This window comes from Nothobranchius furzeri, chromosome 11 (assembly GCF_043380555.1).
Source record: "Nothobranchius furzeri strain GRZ-AD chromosome 11, NfurGRZ-RIMD1, whole genome shotgun sequence".
NCBI classification, from domain to species: Eukaryota; Metazoa; Chordata; class Actinopteri; order Cyprinodontiformes; family Nothobranchiidae; genus Nothobranchius; species Nothobranchius furzeri.
In genome coordinates, this window is record NC_091751.1 from 22,360,544 (window position 1) to 22,378,728 (window position 18,185).

General features: G+C 43.1%; 1 protein-coding gene across 3 annotated transcripts in view; it reads right to left on the minus strand.

Annotated features, from left to right (window-relative positions):
* Positions 1–919: 919 nt before the first annotated feature.
* Positions 920–18,185, minus strand: part of LOC139073250 (uncharacterized) — a 176,291-nt gene continuing 159,025 nt past the window's right edge. For all 3 annotated transcript variants that reach the window (XM_070556220.1, XM_070556219.1, XM_070556218.1), the window contains one exon: positions 920–6,951. In XM_070556220.1, coding sequence (XP_070412321.1) covers positions 2,802–3,983 — 1,182 coding nt within the window. In that variant the 5' untranslated portion in view covers positions 3,984–6,951 and the 3' untranslated portion in view covers positions 920–2,801. The remainder of the gene's footprint in view (positions 6,952–18,185) is intronic.

The window sequence follows — 18,185 nt, forward strand, 5'->3', positions numbered from 1 at the left end:
TGACTGTTAAATTTTGAAAGTATTGATAAAGAGTACTAGGAAATTGGTTATCAGCAGGGGCCATTTGTGTGTCACTACAGTTTACAGTAAAATAAATGAAAAATCAGAGATGTATTTTTTTCACAAACGTACTTGTTGGAGTACGTAGAGCCGGTTACTGTTGACCAGCAGGCATGATTTAGTGACAACAACTTTTACAGTGTAGGAGCTACAGACATTTCAATTATTTAAAAATTCAACAACAATCAGACAAGTATGTTTTCTAAAAAGTAAATGCTGTAAATGCACAGTTAGAGATTATTTTTTAAATATTCTGCAGAAAAACTACAGAGGTCCAGGCCTCGATGTCCTCAATGGTAGATACGGCCATGGTGGTGTCTAATAGTGGGTAAATGTTTTATTTTTACTCACGCAGCTCTACACAGATTTCCATGGGATCAGAAATCAAAACCTGCAACACTCCTTTTCTTGACTGGACCTGTAGTCACCTCAACATCTGATGCTGTACAGAAGGAGGAGGACAGAAACTTCAGCAGCGAGCTCTGAAGAAGACTGCAGTAGTAGTTGAATGTGTTAAAGAAGAATGGTGGTGAAGATGACCTCCATCCTACAAAACCCCTCCTACCCACTGCGTTCCACTGTGGAGACCATGGACAGCTCCTTCAGAGGCAGACTGAGACATCCCAGATGTGAAACAGAACGCTACCGTAGGTCTTTCATCCCCTCTGCAGTAAGAGTGTAGAACTCCTCAGTTTAAGCTGTACTGGCATGATCCTGGTACACAATAACACCAATGCAGTATTCAGTATGTGTTCTATATTTGTGCAATACCAGATTTACGTGGTATGTCTGTGTCCCTTACAGCATGCTGCATAGTTCTGGAACCCAAGTTTTTTTTTTATTTGTAGTTTTTAGTGGTCGAAGTTTACAATAATAGCTTACTGCCTATTTGTTATGATTTCTCTTCAAATGATTCTGGTGAGTGCTGGTGCTGCTGTAACAAGTGAGTTTCCCCACCGTGGGATCAATAAAGTCTGTTCTATTCTATTCTATTCTATTCTATTCTATTCTAACAATCACTTTCTGCTATGATTAATAATGTATCTTCCTTCAGTGCATGTAACAACTCTGGGGTGGTTTTTGATTTTAAAAAATTCATAAACAAGTTGACTCATGAGTCAAGTAGTTTTCATACCTCCAGATTTTTGAAGAGAAATAATAACAAATAGGCAGTAAGCTATTATTGTAACCTTCGACCACTAAAAACTACAAATAAAAATGAAAAACTTGGGTTCTAGAACTATGCAGCATGCTGTAAGGGACACAGACATACCATGTAAATCTGGAATTGCACAAATATTGAACACATACTGTCACGAACAGAACTCGGAAGACCCGTGAAGACGCCAAACACAATGAGAGTAAAATAAAAAGTCTTCATTAGGATGCAGAGTTACCGGAGTTGGGCAAGGCTGGAGACCGAGTCGGAGAGGAGGCGAGGGTCAAAACCAGATCGGACATGCAGATACGGGGAACAGGCGAGAGGCAAGGCTGAGGACAGGCGAAGGTCGTGGAGGCAGGCAGAGTACAAGGCAGGGGTCAGGAGTAAAAACGAGGTCCGGAGGCAGAGATCAGGCAGGGTGGATGGCTGGAGAATTTACTGGCACAAAGGTTTCAATGATCTGGCCGGGAACTGGTGGCTGACTGGTGAATATATAGCAGGGGAAGCAGGTGTGAGTGCTGAGCTGAGGAGTCAGGAGCAGGTGGAGTGGATGAAGCTGATTACAGGAACAGGTGAGATGAATGGAGTTGATTGTGATGCTGACTGAGGTTGCTAGGGAAAACAGGGCTTGGCTGGAGCTTGGTGAGGGGACCAGGTGAGCTGAATGAAGAGGCAGAGGAGGGTGAAGGATGGGAGTCATGACACATACTGAATACTGCATTGGTGTTATTGTGTACCAGGATCATGCCAGTACAGCTTAAACTGAGGAGTTCTACACTCTTACTGCAGAGGGGATGAAAGACCTACGGTAGCGTTCTGTTTCACATCTGGGATGTCTCAGTCTGCCTCTGAAGGAGCTGTCCATGGTCTCCACAGTAGAACGCAGTGGGTAGGAGGGGTTTTGTAGGATGGAGGTCATCTTCACCACCATTCTTCTTTAACACATTCAACTACTACTGCAGTCTTCTTCAGAGCTCGCTGCTGAAGTTTCTGTCCTCCTCCTTCTGTACAGCATCAGATGTTGAGGTGACTACAGGTCCAGTCAAGAACAGGACCTGTAGGGTACAGGGTCCTAACAGCCCGTACCCTCTGGGGGGTACTTCAGGAGGATGGGGTACCAGGCCCTCTGATACGGGCTGTAAGGACCCGGTACGACTGGTGTCAGAGCTCGGTCTGCATTGCCGGCAGTTAGTCGAGCTCATTTCTGGTGAGAGTCGGCTGCCCTGATGCAACAGGGTTTGTACTGTATTGTATAATAAATAGTTTTATATTTGACATGTTTGATTAGAAACTATAAATGTTTACTAAATATATTTGTATATGTCATAACCTGCCTTCATTTTATTTCTTAAGAGTAAAATCCCTCTACTGTGGATTTAGTTCTGTGTTATAATCCAACCCCTCCTCTTTAATCCGGGCTTGGGACCGGCAGAAGTGACCCAAAAGGGAAACCCTGGCAGAGTTAGTTGGTTTTTTTTTATTTTATTTTTATTTATTTATTCATTGGTTTGGTGCTGGATGAGAAGCTCGTCCATTTGCCCTTTTCTGTCAGCTGTTATCTTTTTAAGGCGTAACAGATTTAGGTGTTACACCTCTGAGCCAGAACCTTCTCCAGAACAGAGTGAATGCTGCCCAGAAACAAGCTGTTTCCTCTCTTACTAAAATGCACTCTGTCTGGGAGAAAAAGAGCGTTGTTGAAGAACCTGACCTCAGGATGCTCGATGACCAGGCCCCCAAAGCTCCTAACGGCCCTCCTCAGTGAAGAATTAACCTGTTTTCTGTTGTTGTTAATTCTTCCTGGTTGCCCGTATCCCCACGACTGCCGTTCGTTGATGGCGGAAAAGGCTATTCTCATTTCCGGAAAGTCCTTATGGAGGTGGGACAAATCCTTTTGGATCTGAGAAGCCAGTTCCACCGGGGAAACGTGACCCAGATCGTTTCCTCCAGCGTGGACGACCAGAATATCTGGAGGACCGTGCGTGCGAGCCTCGGAGTAAAACCTGGGAAGGACACCACCCCAGCCCATGCCTCCTTTACCAAACCATTGGACCTTAGCTCTGAGTCCAAAGTTTGGCCCAAACTGCTGCTGAGCCGCCTTTTCACCCCGTCTGATGTAACTGGATCCAATCATCCAGATTACTGGAGTTCGAGGCTGCTCAGACTTGATGGTAGATGCAGTTTTTGGGGGTTCGGAGACACTTTTGGGTCCTGAGTCCGTCCCTTTCCTACAACCTTTGAGGCGGATCATAGTGGGACGTTTCTGCTGAGGTGTCTCTCTTCTGTAGTACTGGGAACGAATATCCTGAGTACTGACAGAAGGCTGGTACTGGTTTGTCTCTCTTCTGTAGTACTGGGAACGAATATCCTGAGTACTGACAGAAGGCTGGTACTGGTTTGTCTCTCTTCGGTAGTACTGGGAACGAATATCCTGAGTACTGACAGAAGGCTGGTACTGGTTTGTCTCTCTTCTGTAGTACTGGGAACGAATATCCTGAGTACTGACAGAAGGCTGGTACTGGTTTGTCTCTCTTCTGTAGTACTGGGAACGAATATCCTGACTACAAGCAGGTTTTTGGAGCTTTTCACCAGATTCCTGCTGATCTGTGCCCTGAGTCCCACAGTTAGTAGGCAATGAGGCTTTTGGGTGGACCTCGCTGACCTGAACCTCTGTGTTGAGAGAAGAGTCAATTATTTCATCATAATTGACCTTAACTCCTCGTTCTACGATTTCAAACCAAGAAAGACTTTGTGTGGTCTCCATCTTTAAGACGTGTGAAATATTGACGGGTTTGAAGAGAAAACTGTGACAAAATTCTCAACTATCTGTCCCAAACAGTCAGAAAACTGAGGAGAAACAGTATGTATCGAATGGAGTCACGAGTGTTTGTGAGCTAGAGACTTGTCTCTGAGATCTGACGAATGCTGTTCTTTGGTCTCTGTGAAAACCAAGAGTGATGTCACCAACTGCTGTCCTTTGATCTATGAACTCACCAAGTGAAGAAGAGCACTACCTTAATCCTTTTATGTACGTGTCTGTGCGTGCGCGTGCACGCGTATACGCACGCGCGTCCAGATTCTGAATTGTATTTTAATCATTTTATTAGAAGCTAAATGTTGCTGCTAATGTTTTTACTCTACAATCGGTGCAACACAAATAAAAGCTAACACTGAGTTAGCATGTTTGATTTTCTAAAACGACGACATTCGGGCAGAGTTCACGCAAGAAAAGCTAACTAATATAGTGTGATGATGAGAAAATAACCTGACACGGAACTAAATGGCAACATTAATATTAAATGGTTGTTTTCTGCTCGTAAATACTGAAAGTTTTACAGAGAAAAAAACGACTTACCGGTCTTATTTGAAGCAAGTTTGAAAGCAATAACAGTGGCGTCGCAAAAAAACAAAATTGGCGTCGCTTGATGATGACGTACGTTGAAAACAAACTTTATTGACAAATAGATACAAACAAAATATTGTGCGCATGTTTTTCATGGACTGAAATTATTTTATGTGAATGTGGGACCAGAGTTAGCAGCAAATATCTGACAAAGAAAAGGAGATGAGTGAAACATTTATTTATTTAATAATTTATTTATTGTATTTTTTACTTTTTTTATTTTTTTAAGATAATGAATGAAACATTAATAAAAACATCTCCCTGACCGTATCTTCCTCAGATGAGCTGGAGGTTAAATAAATTGTTGATCATTGTAACCACAGCCTCCACTGACTGTGATGGTATTGTTGGTTTAAAGGATTATTGGTGGTATTCTAAAACCATTAACTTACATATATAATTTATCCTTTCAAACTGGTTTCCTCTGAAAGGCAATAGCCAAAAGGTTTAAGCAGGGTAATAAACATCTACAACTAAGGCCAGTGTCACTCCTTCCACAATGTTCAAAAATCCTGGAAAACTGTTTAAATGTAGGCTAGAAAACGTGTTAACTATATATATGAAACACTAAACCATAGTCAGTACAAATTTATGGAAATGAGGGACTTGTGATATGAAACAAGACACCAATCAACTAAAATGCATTGTTGTAAACACCTGCAAAAGGCTCCCGAGCCTTTAATGGTCTCTTAGTCTAAGTTGCATTAATTTTGACTCTGGAAAATAAAATGTGCTCTAATGTTATTTTGTTTCTCTGACAGACTATATGTGTCATTTCATAAAATGTAATGCCCCCATCCCCACTACACACACACACACACACACACACAGCAATGTATTAATGAGAAAAAGATAGTAAAACAAAAAAAGACTTTTATACTTCCTGTGAATCACACGGGAATAATGCGAGAATCCAACCTGAGGTCAAAGGTGAGGTTTTGCTCAGAGGAAACAAACCTGAGACCTAACAAAAGAAGCCACAGACTCAGAATCACTGAACACTTTAATACATTTGAACGCTGAACCTTTGAGTTTATAATGACCTGAAACCCAACTTTCAGTCCCTGAAAGCAGAGAAAAGCTCCCGAAAAGTCTCGCCTCACATCGAGCAGAGAGCCATTTGTCCCTTTGGTTATGAACATCTAAACTATAAAATCTACAGCAGTACAACGTGGACGATGGTGCTGGTCACATTCTTTACTGTCCCTGTGCTATTTACAGTTATAAGCTAAATATGATTTATTAATAGAAATAAGAATAAACGTGTGTGGTTGGCACCATTCTGATCCACTGAACAGGAAATGATGCAACATTTGATCTATTCAAGCTGATTTAGTCCTTATTAACACACAAAAGCAAAACACGTGTTTTCTAATAGAATTCAATTAACACAATTTAATTAAGTGTTTTGGACTTTATTATTAGGATTTTTTTATTTCTTAAGTTTTCATGTGAATTGTCAAAAGTCCCATTTTTGCATCAATAGATGAATAAATGTGTGATTCTTTACTTCATCTAAAATGTTTAAATCCAGTTCCTTAGAGGTGCAGCAGAATGTTTCAGTCTGATCATCAGATTTTCTGCTAAAAGCCTAGATTTGTGTTCAAGTTTTTTTTATTGTCTAAGAATATACATGAAGCCATAAAAATGATGCTAATCACTTAGCTTTTTTACTTGAGCCTGCTGAACACACATCTAGCTGTTCTGGGCTAACTTGGCACACAGCAGGAGCAGAATGAGCTCTTTCCTCAGATAGATGCAAAAATACTAATGTGCATCTTCCTGTAAAGTCCAGTAGAGGGCAGTGTGGGGCAGTAAATAAACCCAGGTGATGTTCTGCAGCCTTACTGGGGTAGAGGTCACTGCGTGTTTCCATGAAACATTCATGTGTTCAGTTTTACCGCTGACTTTATCCTCTCAGCTTTCTGATTCTGTGACCTGTTTTATCGCGACCTCGTGATCCAGAACACAAACCAGGAATTCACGGATGTTTTCTCCATAAAACTGGAGTTTAATGACAACGAAAAGGTGGATTACAGATGTCGTCTTGTTTCTTTTAAAAGTAAAACGCTCATCTTCACAGGTGGAGGCACTGACAGCCTGGTCCTCCAACATCCGCCTCATCTCAACAGGAAAGAGGGAGTCGTGTCGTCTATGTCCATCCGTCCAGTTCAAGAACCATAAACCCACGTTCTCCAAGTCAAACCTGCAGCTCCTCCATCACCTCCATCACTATTGTCCTGGGTCCAGTCAGGATCAGGTTACTGACGGTCCGGTAGTCGTGGCAGAGGACGTTCAGTCCATTCACGGACACAACATACTGACACACCTGGAGACACGAGGACAGACAGGAGAGACGATGGAAACCTGACTGCTTTCATGTTTATTACATATTAGTCATTTCATGTGTTTTACACTAAAGATCAGTTCTTCAAGTTTGAGCCTTAAATAAATCAAAAGATTGTCACACATCGGATTAGCCACGGATTGACAAATGATGGTGTTAAAGCTGTTTTAGTCAAATCTTAAAGACTCCATATTAAATCATTTAAATATCTTTACTTGGAGTTCGGGTTGTGAAGGAAACTTCTGCTCAATGTCTGTAAAACTGACTCAGACATTTTTGTATTCAATTCCAAAAGTCAGCCACGCGTGGACGAACATCCAATCATTAGTTTTGAAGAGTTTCATTAGAATCCAGAAGTGGTCCATGAAGATTTTGCAAACATAAAAAAACACACAAATGCACAGGTGAATGAATCAAACACACCCAACACAACCCGTGGAAGGATTTTCCCTTCATCTGTTGTGCTGTTGACTTGATACTGGCTGGTTTAGATTCCCTCTGAAACAGAAAAGCTCAGTTTTTCTGTATGATTGCTGCAGCCAGCACATTTCCGTACTGATGCTCCTCAGCTGTGATCCTCAGAGAAAAAAGCTCCTTTCACCGTTTTAGCTAAACATTCAAATCATGTTTATTCCAGGTGTTCAGTTATAAAAGAGGAGTGCAGGAAATCCCAGGCCATGATGTAACCAAACACAGAAAGGGTCAGTGAACCCGTCCAGAACTCCAAGGTCATAAAGATGTAATTGAGGCTGTTTAACACTGGGAACATCAGAACAGCCACGCCTGCATCACTCATCTAACCAGCTCAGTGGCCTAGTGGTCTGTGTGTCCTGAGACTGGGAGATCGTGGGTTCAAATCCACGGTCGGGTCATACCAAAGACTTAAAAATGGGGCACAATGCCTCCCTGCTTGACACTCAGCATTAAGGAGTTTAGCTGGAGGGTTAAACCCGCGCACAGCCGTGTCTGCAGCTCACTGCTCCCTCAGAGGTGGCTCAAATGCGGAGAACAAATATCACCAGTGTGTGATGACCGACCCAATCAGAGCTCTAAAAATCATCCTTAACACTGTTTGAGGACAAAAAAGACAAAGATTAGAACTTCCATCCCAACTATTTCCGCCACTTCAGAGGCAAACTAAAAGCTGCTTGAGAGGCTGAGTCGGGCCGCGTGACGTGCTCTTTACAAACATCAGCTGCCATTCCAAACTTGCGTTTCCAAAAACTTTATTAAAGTAACTCCAATTAACTCGAAACAGCGCGCTCAAAATCAAAAAGAACAATTATCACAGCGATCAACTGACGGTCAACAAAAATATGCAGCAACCCGCTCACCCGCTCCTCCATTCCCCAGATTATCTGAGCAGGTGCAGGAGATGAGGTTAAATCCCCACCCATGATCACCTGACCTGACACTGATCTCTGTTTACAACAAACAAACCCCCTGGCTGCATGGTGGCGCAGTGGTTAGCACTTTTGACTCGCAGCACAAAGGTTGCAGGTTCGAGGCTCGGCTGTTGCCTTGCTGCGTGGAGTTGCGTGTTCTCCCCATGCATGCGTGGGTTTCCTCCGGGTACTCCGGTTTCCCCCACAGATCACAACAAGGTTATAAATTGTAAGTCACTTTGGATAAAAGCGTCTGCTAAATGAATAAACATAAACATAAACCCACCAAAAACACATCAATAAACATTTATATGTCTCCTATACCAACTGAAAAAGACAAAAGATGCTGCATTTGTGTGTGTGTGTGTGTGTGTGTGTGTGTGTGTGTGTGTGTGCGTGCGTGTGTGTATGTATGTGTGCGTGTATGTATGTGTGTGTGTGTGTGTGTGTGTGTGTGTGTGTGTGTGTGTGTGTGTGTGTGTGTGTGTGTGTCTACAGATGACATCATGAAAAAGTTTACACTTTATGCCGGCTGTAAACTGGCTTTCAGCCGAAGACCAGTCAGTTACCAGCCACTTATCTGCCAGTTCCATCACACAGGGACACGCCTACGGTCCCAGGGGGTGTGTTTAATTTGCATAAATTATGCAAATGCAGGATGTCACCACAAGATGTCGCTTTACTACACTGTTAGGTTTTTGACACTGTCACGGAAAGGCTCTCATGCAAGACAGCAGAAGTTATTTATTTTTGATATAATAGATAATGTTAATACTTCAATACCATATATGGGTTATACTAGGAAAGAACCAACAATAGTTAGTAGGGCTTTGTTGGTCCTTATTTAAATAGTCACTTAAGATAATGGGAAAACATCCTACAGGTTTGTGTCAGGTGGAGGAAAACATTAGACGTTATTTTTATTTGTTCTTCGTATGATGATCTACGGAAGCGTATAGCATTATCCTGAAAAAAATTAAAAGCTCTGTTTTTCTGAATTACTGAACTATTTTGTTCAGCTGAATGCAATATGCTTCCGTAATGATCAGATATCTTGGTTAAGAGAAGATTTCATTTAATAATCTCATGATTTTTTGGATTTGTCTTATAGATACTGGGCTTATAAATAGAATGAAACTCTGACCCACACTTTATTTTATTCTAAGTTGATGGACAGGGGACATATATATATATATATATATATATATATATATATATATATATATATTTGCTACTGTAGGCTCCTCTGCTTGACTATGGAAGCAGTAACAAAAACCAACTGCCCTTCTTCAGGGTATATGCAGGAATCTTGAAGTTTTTTTTTTTTTAGGCAAGTGTGAAATAGTATAATTAAGAGAAACCTTATTGTTACGGTTTCTAAAATGATTTTTCTGTACATGTTCAAGTAACGATGTGTAGTTCTTAACATTAATGTCTGGAATTATTCATCGAAATGTTGTTGAAAATGAATGAAAGGATTCCCAGTTATTGAATAATATTGGCGGCTTTGTAACAAATAACCATAAAAATCAGGTCTAAAATACATGGGAGCTGGTCTAGGGCCCAATCCCAGTACTCGCTCTTGCACCCTTCAATTGTGCATTCCCGGCCAGGGGTGCAAGTGCGTAGGGTGTCCCGATTCTCAAGTACGGAAGTTGACCACACCCCATTGCACCCTTAATCTGCACTTCACCCAAGTCAGCAGCAATGAGGACCTTGGGCAAGGTTATTACCCACAAGTCATTGCTGCAGGAGAAAAGGCTCAAGTTCCTTTTCTGAAAATAAGTATTATCTAATGAAATTAGTTCATCAATTAGTTGATGCTCTGAATGTTTTAGACAAAGTAGCAATGGTTACATTTATTTCAAATAATTGCTTTGTTGTTTGAAAGTTGTCAATAAAGGTTTTTGGAAAAAGTTTCACAGCGACCAGCATCCCGACATGCGTTGCGATCGATGACGCAATACTCCCTGTCTCAATTTGGCAATTATTTGCACACTTGTGTACTATGCACTTGAAGCCTTACAGCACACTTTCAAGTGCACTTTGCTGAAGACTGCAGGACGCAGTGCGAGTATTGAGATTGGGCCTAAGTCTCTGGGTGACGCCTTATTAGACTCCATGTTCCCTTCTACGGGAGCCTGCGAGGACAAAATTCATTTACTACTTTGCAAGAAAAGGTTACAAAACTTTCACTATTCATAAACGTAGTTGTTTTGCACATTTCCCTCTTCTTTCCCAGGAATTTTTGACCCAAATGGCCATCCGTAGGTGAGGTCTTTACTCGGAACACAAACATGAAGGCAAACCGGCGCATGACCTCACTTTTTTTTTTTTTTTTTTTTTTTTAACGTGTCCTGTCTGGCTGTGAAGCAAGCAGAATTGATGTCTGAATGCTGGTAACAAGCCTTACAGTTTTACTCTCAGGTGGAGCATCAGAGCATCTGCTTTTAATGTCTCAGGTGGAGCATCAAAGAGTCTGCTTTTAATGTCGCACCTGATATTTAAAACTTTATTGTTATTGTTTTTGAATGCTTTGTAATTTCGACCAGACACGGAGACAGAGGTGAAAGAGAAAGGAAAAGAGAAAAGGTGGGGAGAGAGGGGGTTAGGTGGGGGGGGGGGATTCAACAAAAATAAACAATAATGAACAAGAGTCTGCTTCTAGACCTGCAAAATGAGACGAGAAAAAAGCAAAACATAACAAAAAATGGGACACAACACCAATATAACAAAATCAAGCTATCACTGCGTCAACTTGATGAAGAAATATATAATCAATCATTGTTTAACTAAACAGTCACACGATAATATACCACAGTGCATTGAGTGCCCACCATAGTCTTAAGACATGTGTTGAACGTGCCCAAGCCCATACTTATGAGAGCACCATGTGAGCACCTGTGTGTGTACACGCGCTTGTTTATGTAAGGTTTATCTATAGGAGCGTCCAATAGAGAGTGTGAGGGACCACAGATCTGCCCCCCAAAGACGCGTAGGAGACGGGGGGGGAGCTCCAAGTCCCAGAGATCCAGGCGCTGCCCCAGAACACAGGAACCCCAAGGAGCCCGCAACCAGAAAGGCCCCCGCCCCCCTCGAGAGGCACAGAGGATCGCCCCGGGGGGCCACAACCAGCAGCCGGCAGAGCCCCGGGAGATATCAGCGGCAAGTCCTCAGGCCTGCCCGCAGCCTCCCACCCCCTAGCCGGCCGAGTCCAGGACCCAGCGACCCGGGACCCAGGGGCGACCACCCCCGCCGGGGACCCAGCAGAGCCCAGGGACCCAGACCCCCCCAGGCCGCCACCGGGATTGATCAGGCAGATGCCAAAAATCTTAAACTCCCTGACCCGGGAGCCACGAACACTCAGGCAGACCAAGGCATCACACCCACACCAGGTGTGACAGGGGGGAGGGGAGACGAAGATCTATATCATCAAAGGAGGTCCCAGGAGAAGGGAGGAGTCAAAGACCCCACCTGACATATACAGTCATACACAAACACAGTCACACACTCCCTCCCTCATGCTCACACATGCACATACAACCAAAGACTTACAAAAATACACGCCGGACACCCATTCATGCTCCCCATACACACCCTATTCACTCTGGTCCCGGTAATGCTGCACATGGGGTACAACCACCACCGGTTACCAGAGTTTGACCCTTTCTGCTGGGGTGCTGATGAGCAGGCTCCCCCGCCCACCGCCGAGCACAGCAACCCACCACCCCAGACCCCAACCAGACGGCCAGATCTCCCTCCTAGTCTCCAGCCCCAGGCAGCCAAGCAACAACAGAGGTGTGCTAAGACCCCCTGGTCTCCCTCCACCTGCTCCAACATAGTGTTGTGTGTTAATGAGGTGTATTCTATTGCTGTGGTGAGCGGGCAGTGCGGGCATTTTCTGGCCTATGCCAGCTGATGCCACTGCACCACCCTACTTGCACCCACAGCCCTTGGTGTCTAAATGCAGTTTAAAATTCGAAGTGGGCACCGGCACTCGGGAGGAGGCTGAGAACTCCCCCTGCCAAGTGCCGTTTAATGTGCTCACTCCCAAGGCCCTAAGTGTATGTTTGCGTGGAATGTCGTCGGTGGAAGTGCATAAGGTGCAAATAAAATTGGGGGGCAGGAAGCCACAGGAATGCGGAAATGGGGTCCATACCCGCACTCCTCGACTTGTCCACCCCCCAAGGTCCTATGTGCATGTTTGTGTGATGATGTGAGGGAGCAGGAGGAGAGAAATAAACGGGGATGGGGAGGAATGGCTGGTAGGGCTTAGCCCTCCAGGGAGCCAGCTCCCCCACTGACCCCAATAGGCACCTCCGTTGTCATACCGCCGCCCAGGGCATGGAGACCCCAGCCCATCCTGCCAGGGCCCAAAGCAGCAGCATCACAGAGCCCCACAGAGCCCGAGGGAGCCGACCCAGCCCCACCCCAGCAGAATATCTATGCCCATCCCTGCATTTGCACAACTTCCAGAATTTATAAGACATAAGACATCCAGGTAAGGTTGGGTCCTCCCCCTCCTGGACCTCCCCCTCCCCTGTGATGGGACAACAGAGGAGCCAGGGCCTGCCCTACGCCCCTGAACCCGGGCCAGGTACTTCTGCGTATTCCTGCCTTCTTCCCGGCAGCGTACATGTAGGGACCCGACCCCCAAGGCCCAGCCCAGATCCCCACACGGGGCCGGCCACCCCAACACCCCGAGCCCCCAGGCCCCCACCCAGACCCACCCAGGGGCAATGCAGCCGCCAGGCAGTGACCCATGGCCGCCGCCAAGACCTCCAAGGGGCTCCACTCACAACCGCCAGCAGTACACCCCCCGAGGCAACCCAAGCACCTCCAGAGGGGGGGAACGGCCCCCCAGTGCCAGACATCCCCAGTGAACCCATCCCCAGGGAACATCCAGATACTCCAAACTCAGACCCTCCACCCCCCCACCCACACCATCCCGCAGGACATCATCAACGGCCCCCCATCACCGCTATGTGATGGAACCGATCAAAGGAGCCCAGAGAGATTTATTTGAAGTGGAAGCAGAGGCTAAATCAAGTGCAATATGATCTAACAAAAGATTTCTATACTGGTTAATGCAGAGATTTTCTCTATTTTTCCAATTCAAGAGGATAGTTTTCTTAGCGATGCATATGGCAGTCAGAACCACGTGAACCAAAGATTTTTCAATCGGGACATCATCCAGGTTTCCCAGTAAACAAAGAGAGGGGGTGATTGGGATATGACATTTCAGAGACTTTGACAGGTCTTCACATACTCTACCCCAAAATTCCTGGACAGGTGGACAGGACCACAGTGCATGAACGTAATTGTCAGGAATGTTGTTTGTGCAGTGTGTACAGATGTCAGACGACACAAACCCCATCTTGAACATCCGATGACCTGTATAGTGTACTCTGTGTAGAACTTTGTACTGAATTAATTGTAAATTGGGGTGTCTGATCATTTTAAAAGTTTTTAAACAAGTTTGGGACCAGAAGTTCTGGTCAAAGCTGACTGATAGATCCACCTCCCATTTTTCAATAGGGATTGCTATTCTATCGTCTATTTTGGACAGTGTCTTATATACTTTAGACAGTAGTTTAGGGGGTTTGAGATTGCAGAAGTCTAAAACCCTTGGCGGGGTTTGTAATTCTATTTTATTGAGCTTAAATTTTTGTTTGACTACAGATTTGATTTGGTGGTATTCTAAAAAGCTATTCTTTTCTATTCCAAATTGGGAGACTATTCTATTAAATGGGATGAAGTCCAATCCTTCATATATGTTTTCCAGGTATAGGATTCCTTTATTTTTCCAGTCCAGAAGGTTCATCATTTTATTATTTTGCAAAATATCAGGATTATTCCAGATAGGTGTGCGTCTGCATGGTACTAGTGAAGACTCTGTCATTTTAAGATACTCCCACCATGCTGTCAGAGAAGTGCTGATACTAATACTTTTGAAGCCTTCATGTTTTCTTACGCTTGAGCTAATAAATGGTAAGTCTGAAAGCTCTATCGTATTGCAAATTGTCTGTTCTATGTCTAACCAGGACTCATCTAGTGGGTTATCTTGCAACCATCTTGGTATATATTGCAGCCTGTTGGCTAAAAAATAATAATAAAAGTTGGGTAGATCCAGTCCTCCTCTGTCTTTGCTCTTCTGAAGCGTTTTTAAGCTAATTCGTGGAGGTTTATCCTGCCAGAGGAATTTAGTAATTGAGGAGTCCAGAGATCTAAACCAGTCAGCTGGTGGTTTGTTTGGGATCATTGAAAATAAGTAATTTATTCTGGGTAAGACCATCATTTTAATTGTAGCAACTCTTCCCATCAGTGATATTGGTAAGGATTTCCATCTAGCAAGATCATCCTCCACTTTCTTTAAAAGTGGGATGTAGTTTAATTTGGTTAGATCTGCTAACTTGGGAGAGACATTAATTCCCAGGTATGTGATATTACCTGACTCCAGTTGAGTATTAAGTAAATTGACAAAAGAGAAATTAATTGGTAGAACTGTTGATTTTAACCAGTTTATAGAGTAATCTGAAACTTTTGAAAAAGAGTTTATCAGTTCTATTGAATGAGACAGAGACGATTGAGAATTCTGGAGGAAGAGTAAAACATCATCTGCATAAAGACTGATCTTATGTTCTATTTTATTACACTTTATCCCTTTAATACCTGTTGTTTGCCTAATTGCTGCTGCTAGTGGTTCGATAAAGATAGCAAACAGTGAGGGGGAGAGTGGGCATCCCTGCCTGGTCCCCCTCTGAAGACAGAAGCTAGCTGATATTTGGTCGTTCGTCCTAACACGTGCAATTGGCGAACTGTATAATGTTTGTAGCCAGTTTATGAAGAAGTTCCCAAAACCAAATTTATGTAAAGTTGCAAATAAGAACTTCCAGTTAACTCTATCAAAAGCCTTTTCTGCATCTAGAGATAATATACTAGTTTCTATGTTTCTACTGTAAGAGAAATCTATCAAATTAAATAATCTACGCGAATTAGTGGACGACTGTCTACCCTTTATGAAACCAGTTTGGTCAGGGTGTATTAAGAAGGGGGTTACCTTCTCTAATCTTTTTGCCAGGGCTTTACAAATTATTTTGAGATCAACATTAATAAGAGAAATTGGGCGATAGCTGGTTGGAAATGCTGGGTCTTTGCCTGGTTTTAACAAGAGACTAATATTGGCTGAGTTCATGTTTGGCTGTAATCTGCCGCTCTCTTCGATTTCCCTCACCATTCTGAAAAATGTTGGAGCCAAAATGGTCCAGAATTCTTTGTAGAACTCTGCTGGGAACCCGTCTGGACCTGGAGCTTTCCCATTAGTCATGGATTTAAGGGCTTCCTGGAGCTCTGCTGATGTTAGTGGCGAGTCCAGGACTGCAACTTGGCTGTCTGTTAATTTAGGAAGTGTTATCCTATCAAGGAACTCATCGATCTCGTCATCTGATGGGTTTATCTGTGGTGAGTACAAAGTTTGGTAAAAGTCTCTGAAAGTGTTGTTTATTCTTTCAGGGTCATAAACTATATTCCCAGTTGAGTCTTTAACAGCAGATATGGTAGTTTTCTCTTTATTAATTTTTAATTGGCTGGCCAGAAATTTACCGGATTTATTACTATGTTCAAAGTTTTCTATTCGTAGTCTTTGTGCTAAAAATTGTGTTTTTTTGTCAATAATTCCATGAAGTTCTAATTTAGCTTTACGTAATTTGCTCAGTAACTCTTCTTCTGTGGATGTCTCTAAAGACTTAATGATTTCTTCTAACTCCTGGATACGTTTATTTTCTGTTTTTTTCTTATGTGATGAGAAAGAGATTATTTTACCTCTCATCACTGCCTTTCCTGCCTCCCAGAGAATAGATGCTGATGTTCCAGGCAGGTCATTATGTTCTAAATATAAAGCCCACTCCTTTTTAAAAAATTCTATAAAACCTTCATCTTTAAGCAGTGATGTATTAAACCTCCAGTTTTTGCTTGGTGGGATTGCTTTCTTGTTTACTAGAGTTAAAGAAACCGGAGCATGGTCGCTGACAACAATAGGGTGTATCTCAGTGTCTGAAATGTCAGCCAGCAATGAGCTGCTGACTAGAAAATAATCCAAACGTGAATGAGAGTGATGGACGTGTGAGAAAAAAGTATACTCTCTACGGTTAGGATGAAGAGATCGCCATGCATCACAAAGCCCATAATCACTCATGTACTGTTTAACTATATAAGTGGATTGCCAATTGCGCCGAGTCCCAGCTGTACTGAGCCTGTCTAAGGAATGCATCCAAAGATTAAAATCACCTCCAAGTATAAGTGGACAGTCCAAGTGTTCGGAGAGTACAGAGAAAAAATTATGAAAGAATGGAGGGTCATCAATATTTGGACAGTATATGCTCACAATACATAAGCGTTGGTTCTGTATAGTTATTTTTAACATTATAAATCTACCTTCTGGATCAGAAACTGTGTCCAGTACTGTGAAATTGATGTTTTTGTGTATTAAAATAGCTACCCCTCTTTGCCTAGAGTTATAGCAGGCAGAGAACATGCTGGGAAACTCAGGTGTTTTAAGTTCATCTGCCGATGTGGCAGATCTATGAGTCTCCTGTAATAATATTACGTCTGCTTGCATTCTTTTTAACTGATCAAAAATCTTTAATCTTTTATCTCTTGAGCCAGTTCCATGTACGTTCCATGAGACAAATCTTAGTGCACCCATAGATGTGTGTGTGAGTAGCTAAAATATGACGCCTTCATGTGAATAAGATGGAATAAGTATCTAAATGTATAAAATAGTATGTTAATAAATAACAGAAAAGTAAATAATAATAAGGATTCAACAGTGTTTGTGGTTGTATTATTTGACGCATAAATTATGATATTGTGTTGTGACTTAAATATATCCATGTGTGTGTGTGTGTGTGTGTGTGTGTGTGTGTGTGTGTGTGTGTGTGTGTGTGTGTGTGTGCGTGTTCCTGTGTGTGTGTGTGTGTGTGGGTCTGTGTGTGCATGTGTGTGTCTGTGTGTGTGCGTGCGTGTGCGTGTGTGTGTGTGTGTGGAGTCTGACGCAGTGTTGGAAAGTTGTGTGGTTGTGCCATACAGGTGTAAAGAAGCAGATAAAAAGAGGAAAGGAAAATACAGAAACAGGTTAAAAAAGAAGAAAGAACTAAAAAGAAAAGGTGATGGGGTGTGAGGTGATGATGAACAGGTGAACTCATCATCTAAAACACGGATCTAGCAGCTGTTTATTACTGACGTGCTCAAACCCAGTGAATCTGATAAGAAAAATAAAGGTCTGACCTGATGTTGGGCTAATACAGCCAGTCTGTCACTCCTCGCTCCTTGTAAAGTTTATTATCCACATAAAGCTTATCCACTGAGATGACAGCTCTCTTCCCATCTTGGATAAACTTTTTACGCAGCGGAAAGAGAACTCTGCGCCGATCCAGGATTTCCTTAGGAAACTGGTCATTAACGCTGAAGTCTTTGCCTTTGAGCTCTCTTCCGTGACTTTTAACCAGATCCTTCTGCTTAAAATGTTCAAATTTAGCCACGATGGGACGAGGTCGTCTGCTGTCCCCTCTTTTAGCTCCAAGGCGATGTACTCGGTCGAAGGTGATGTTTTTTACCGTTTCTTCGGGTATCTTCATTTGGGTCTGGAGAAAGTGTTTAACAGTGCGTTCGCAGTCCTCGGCCCCTCCCACCTCCTCCGACAGACCTGCAAACACCAAATTATCCCTCATGCTACGGGCCTGAAGGTCCAAAACCGTCTCCTTCAGAGTTTTGTTGTCCTGGGTGATCCGCGTCATTCCCTCCTCCAGGGAAGAAACGGACTCCCGCAGAGAC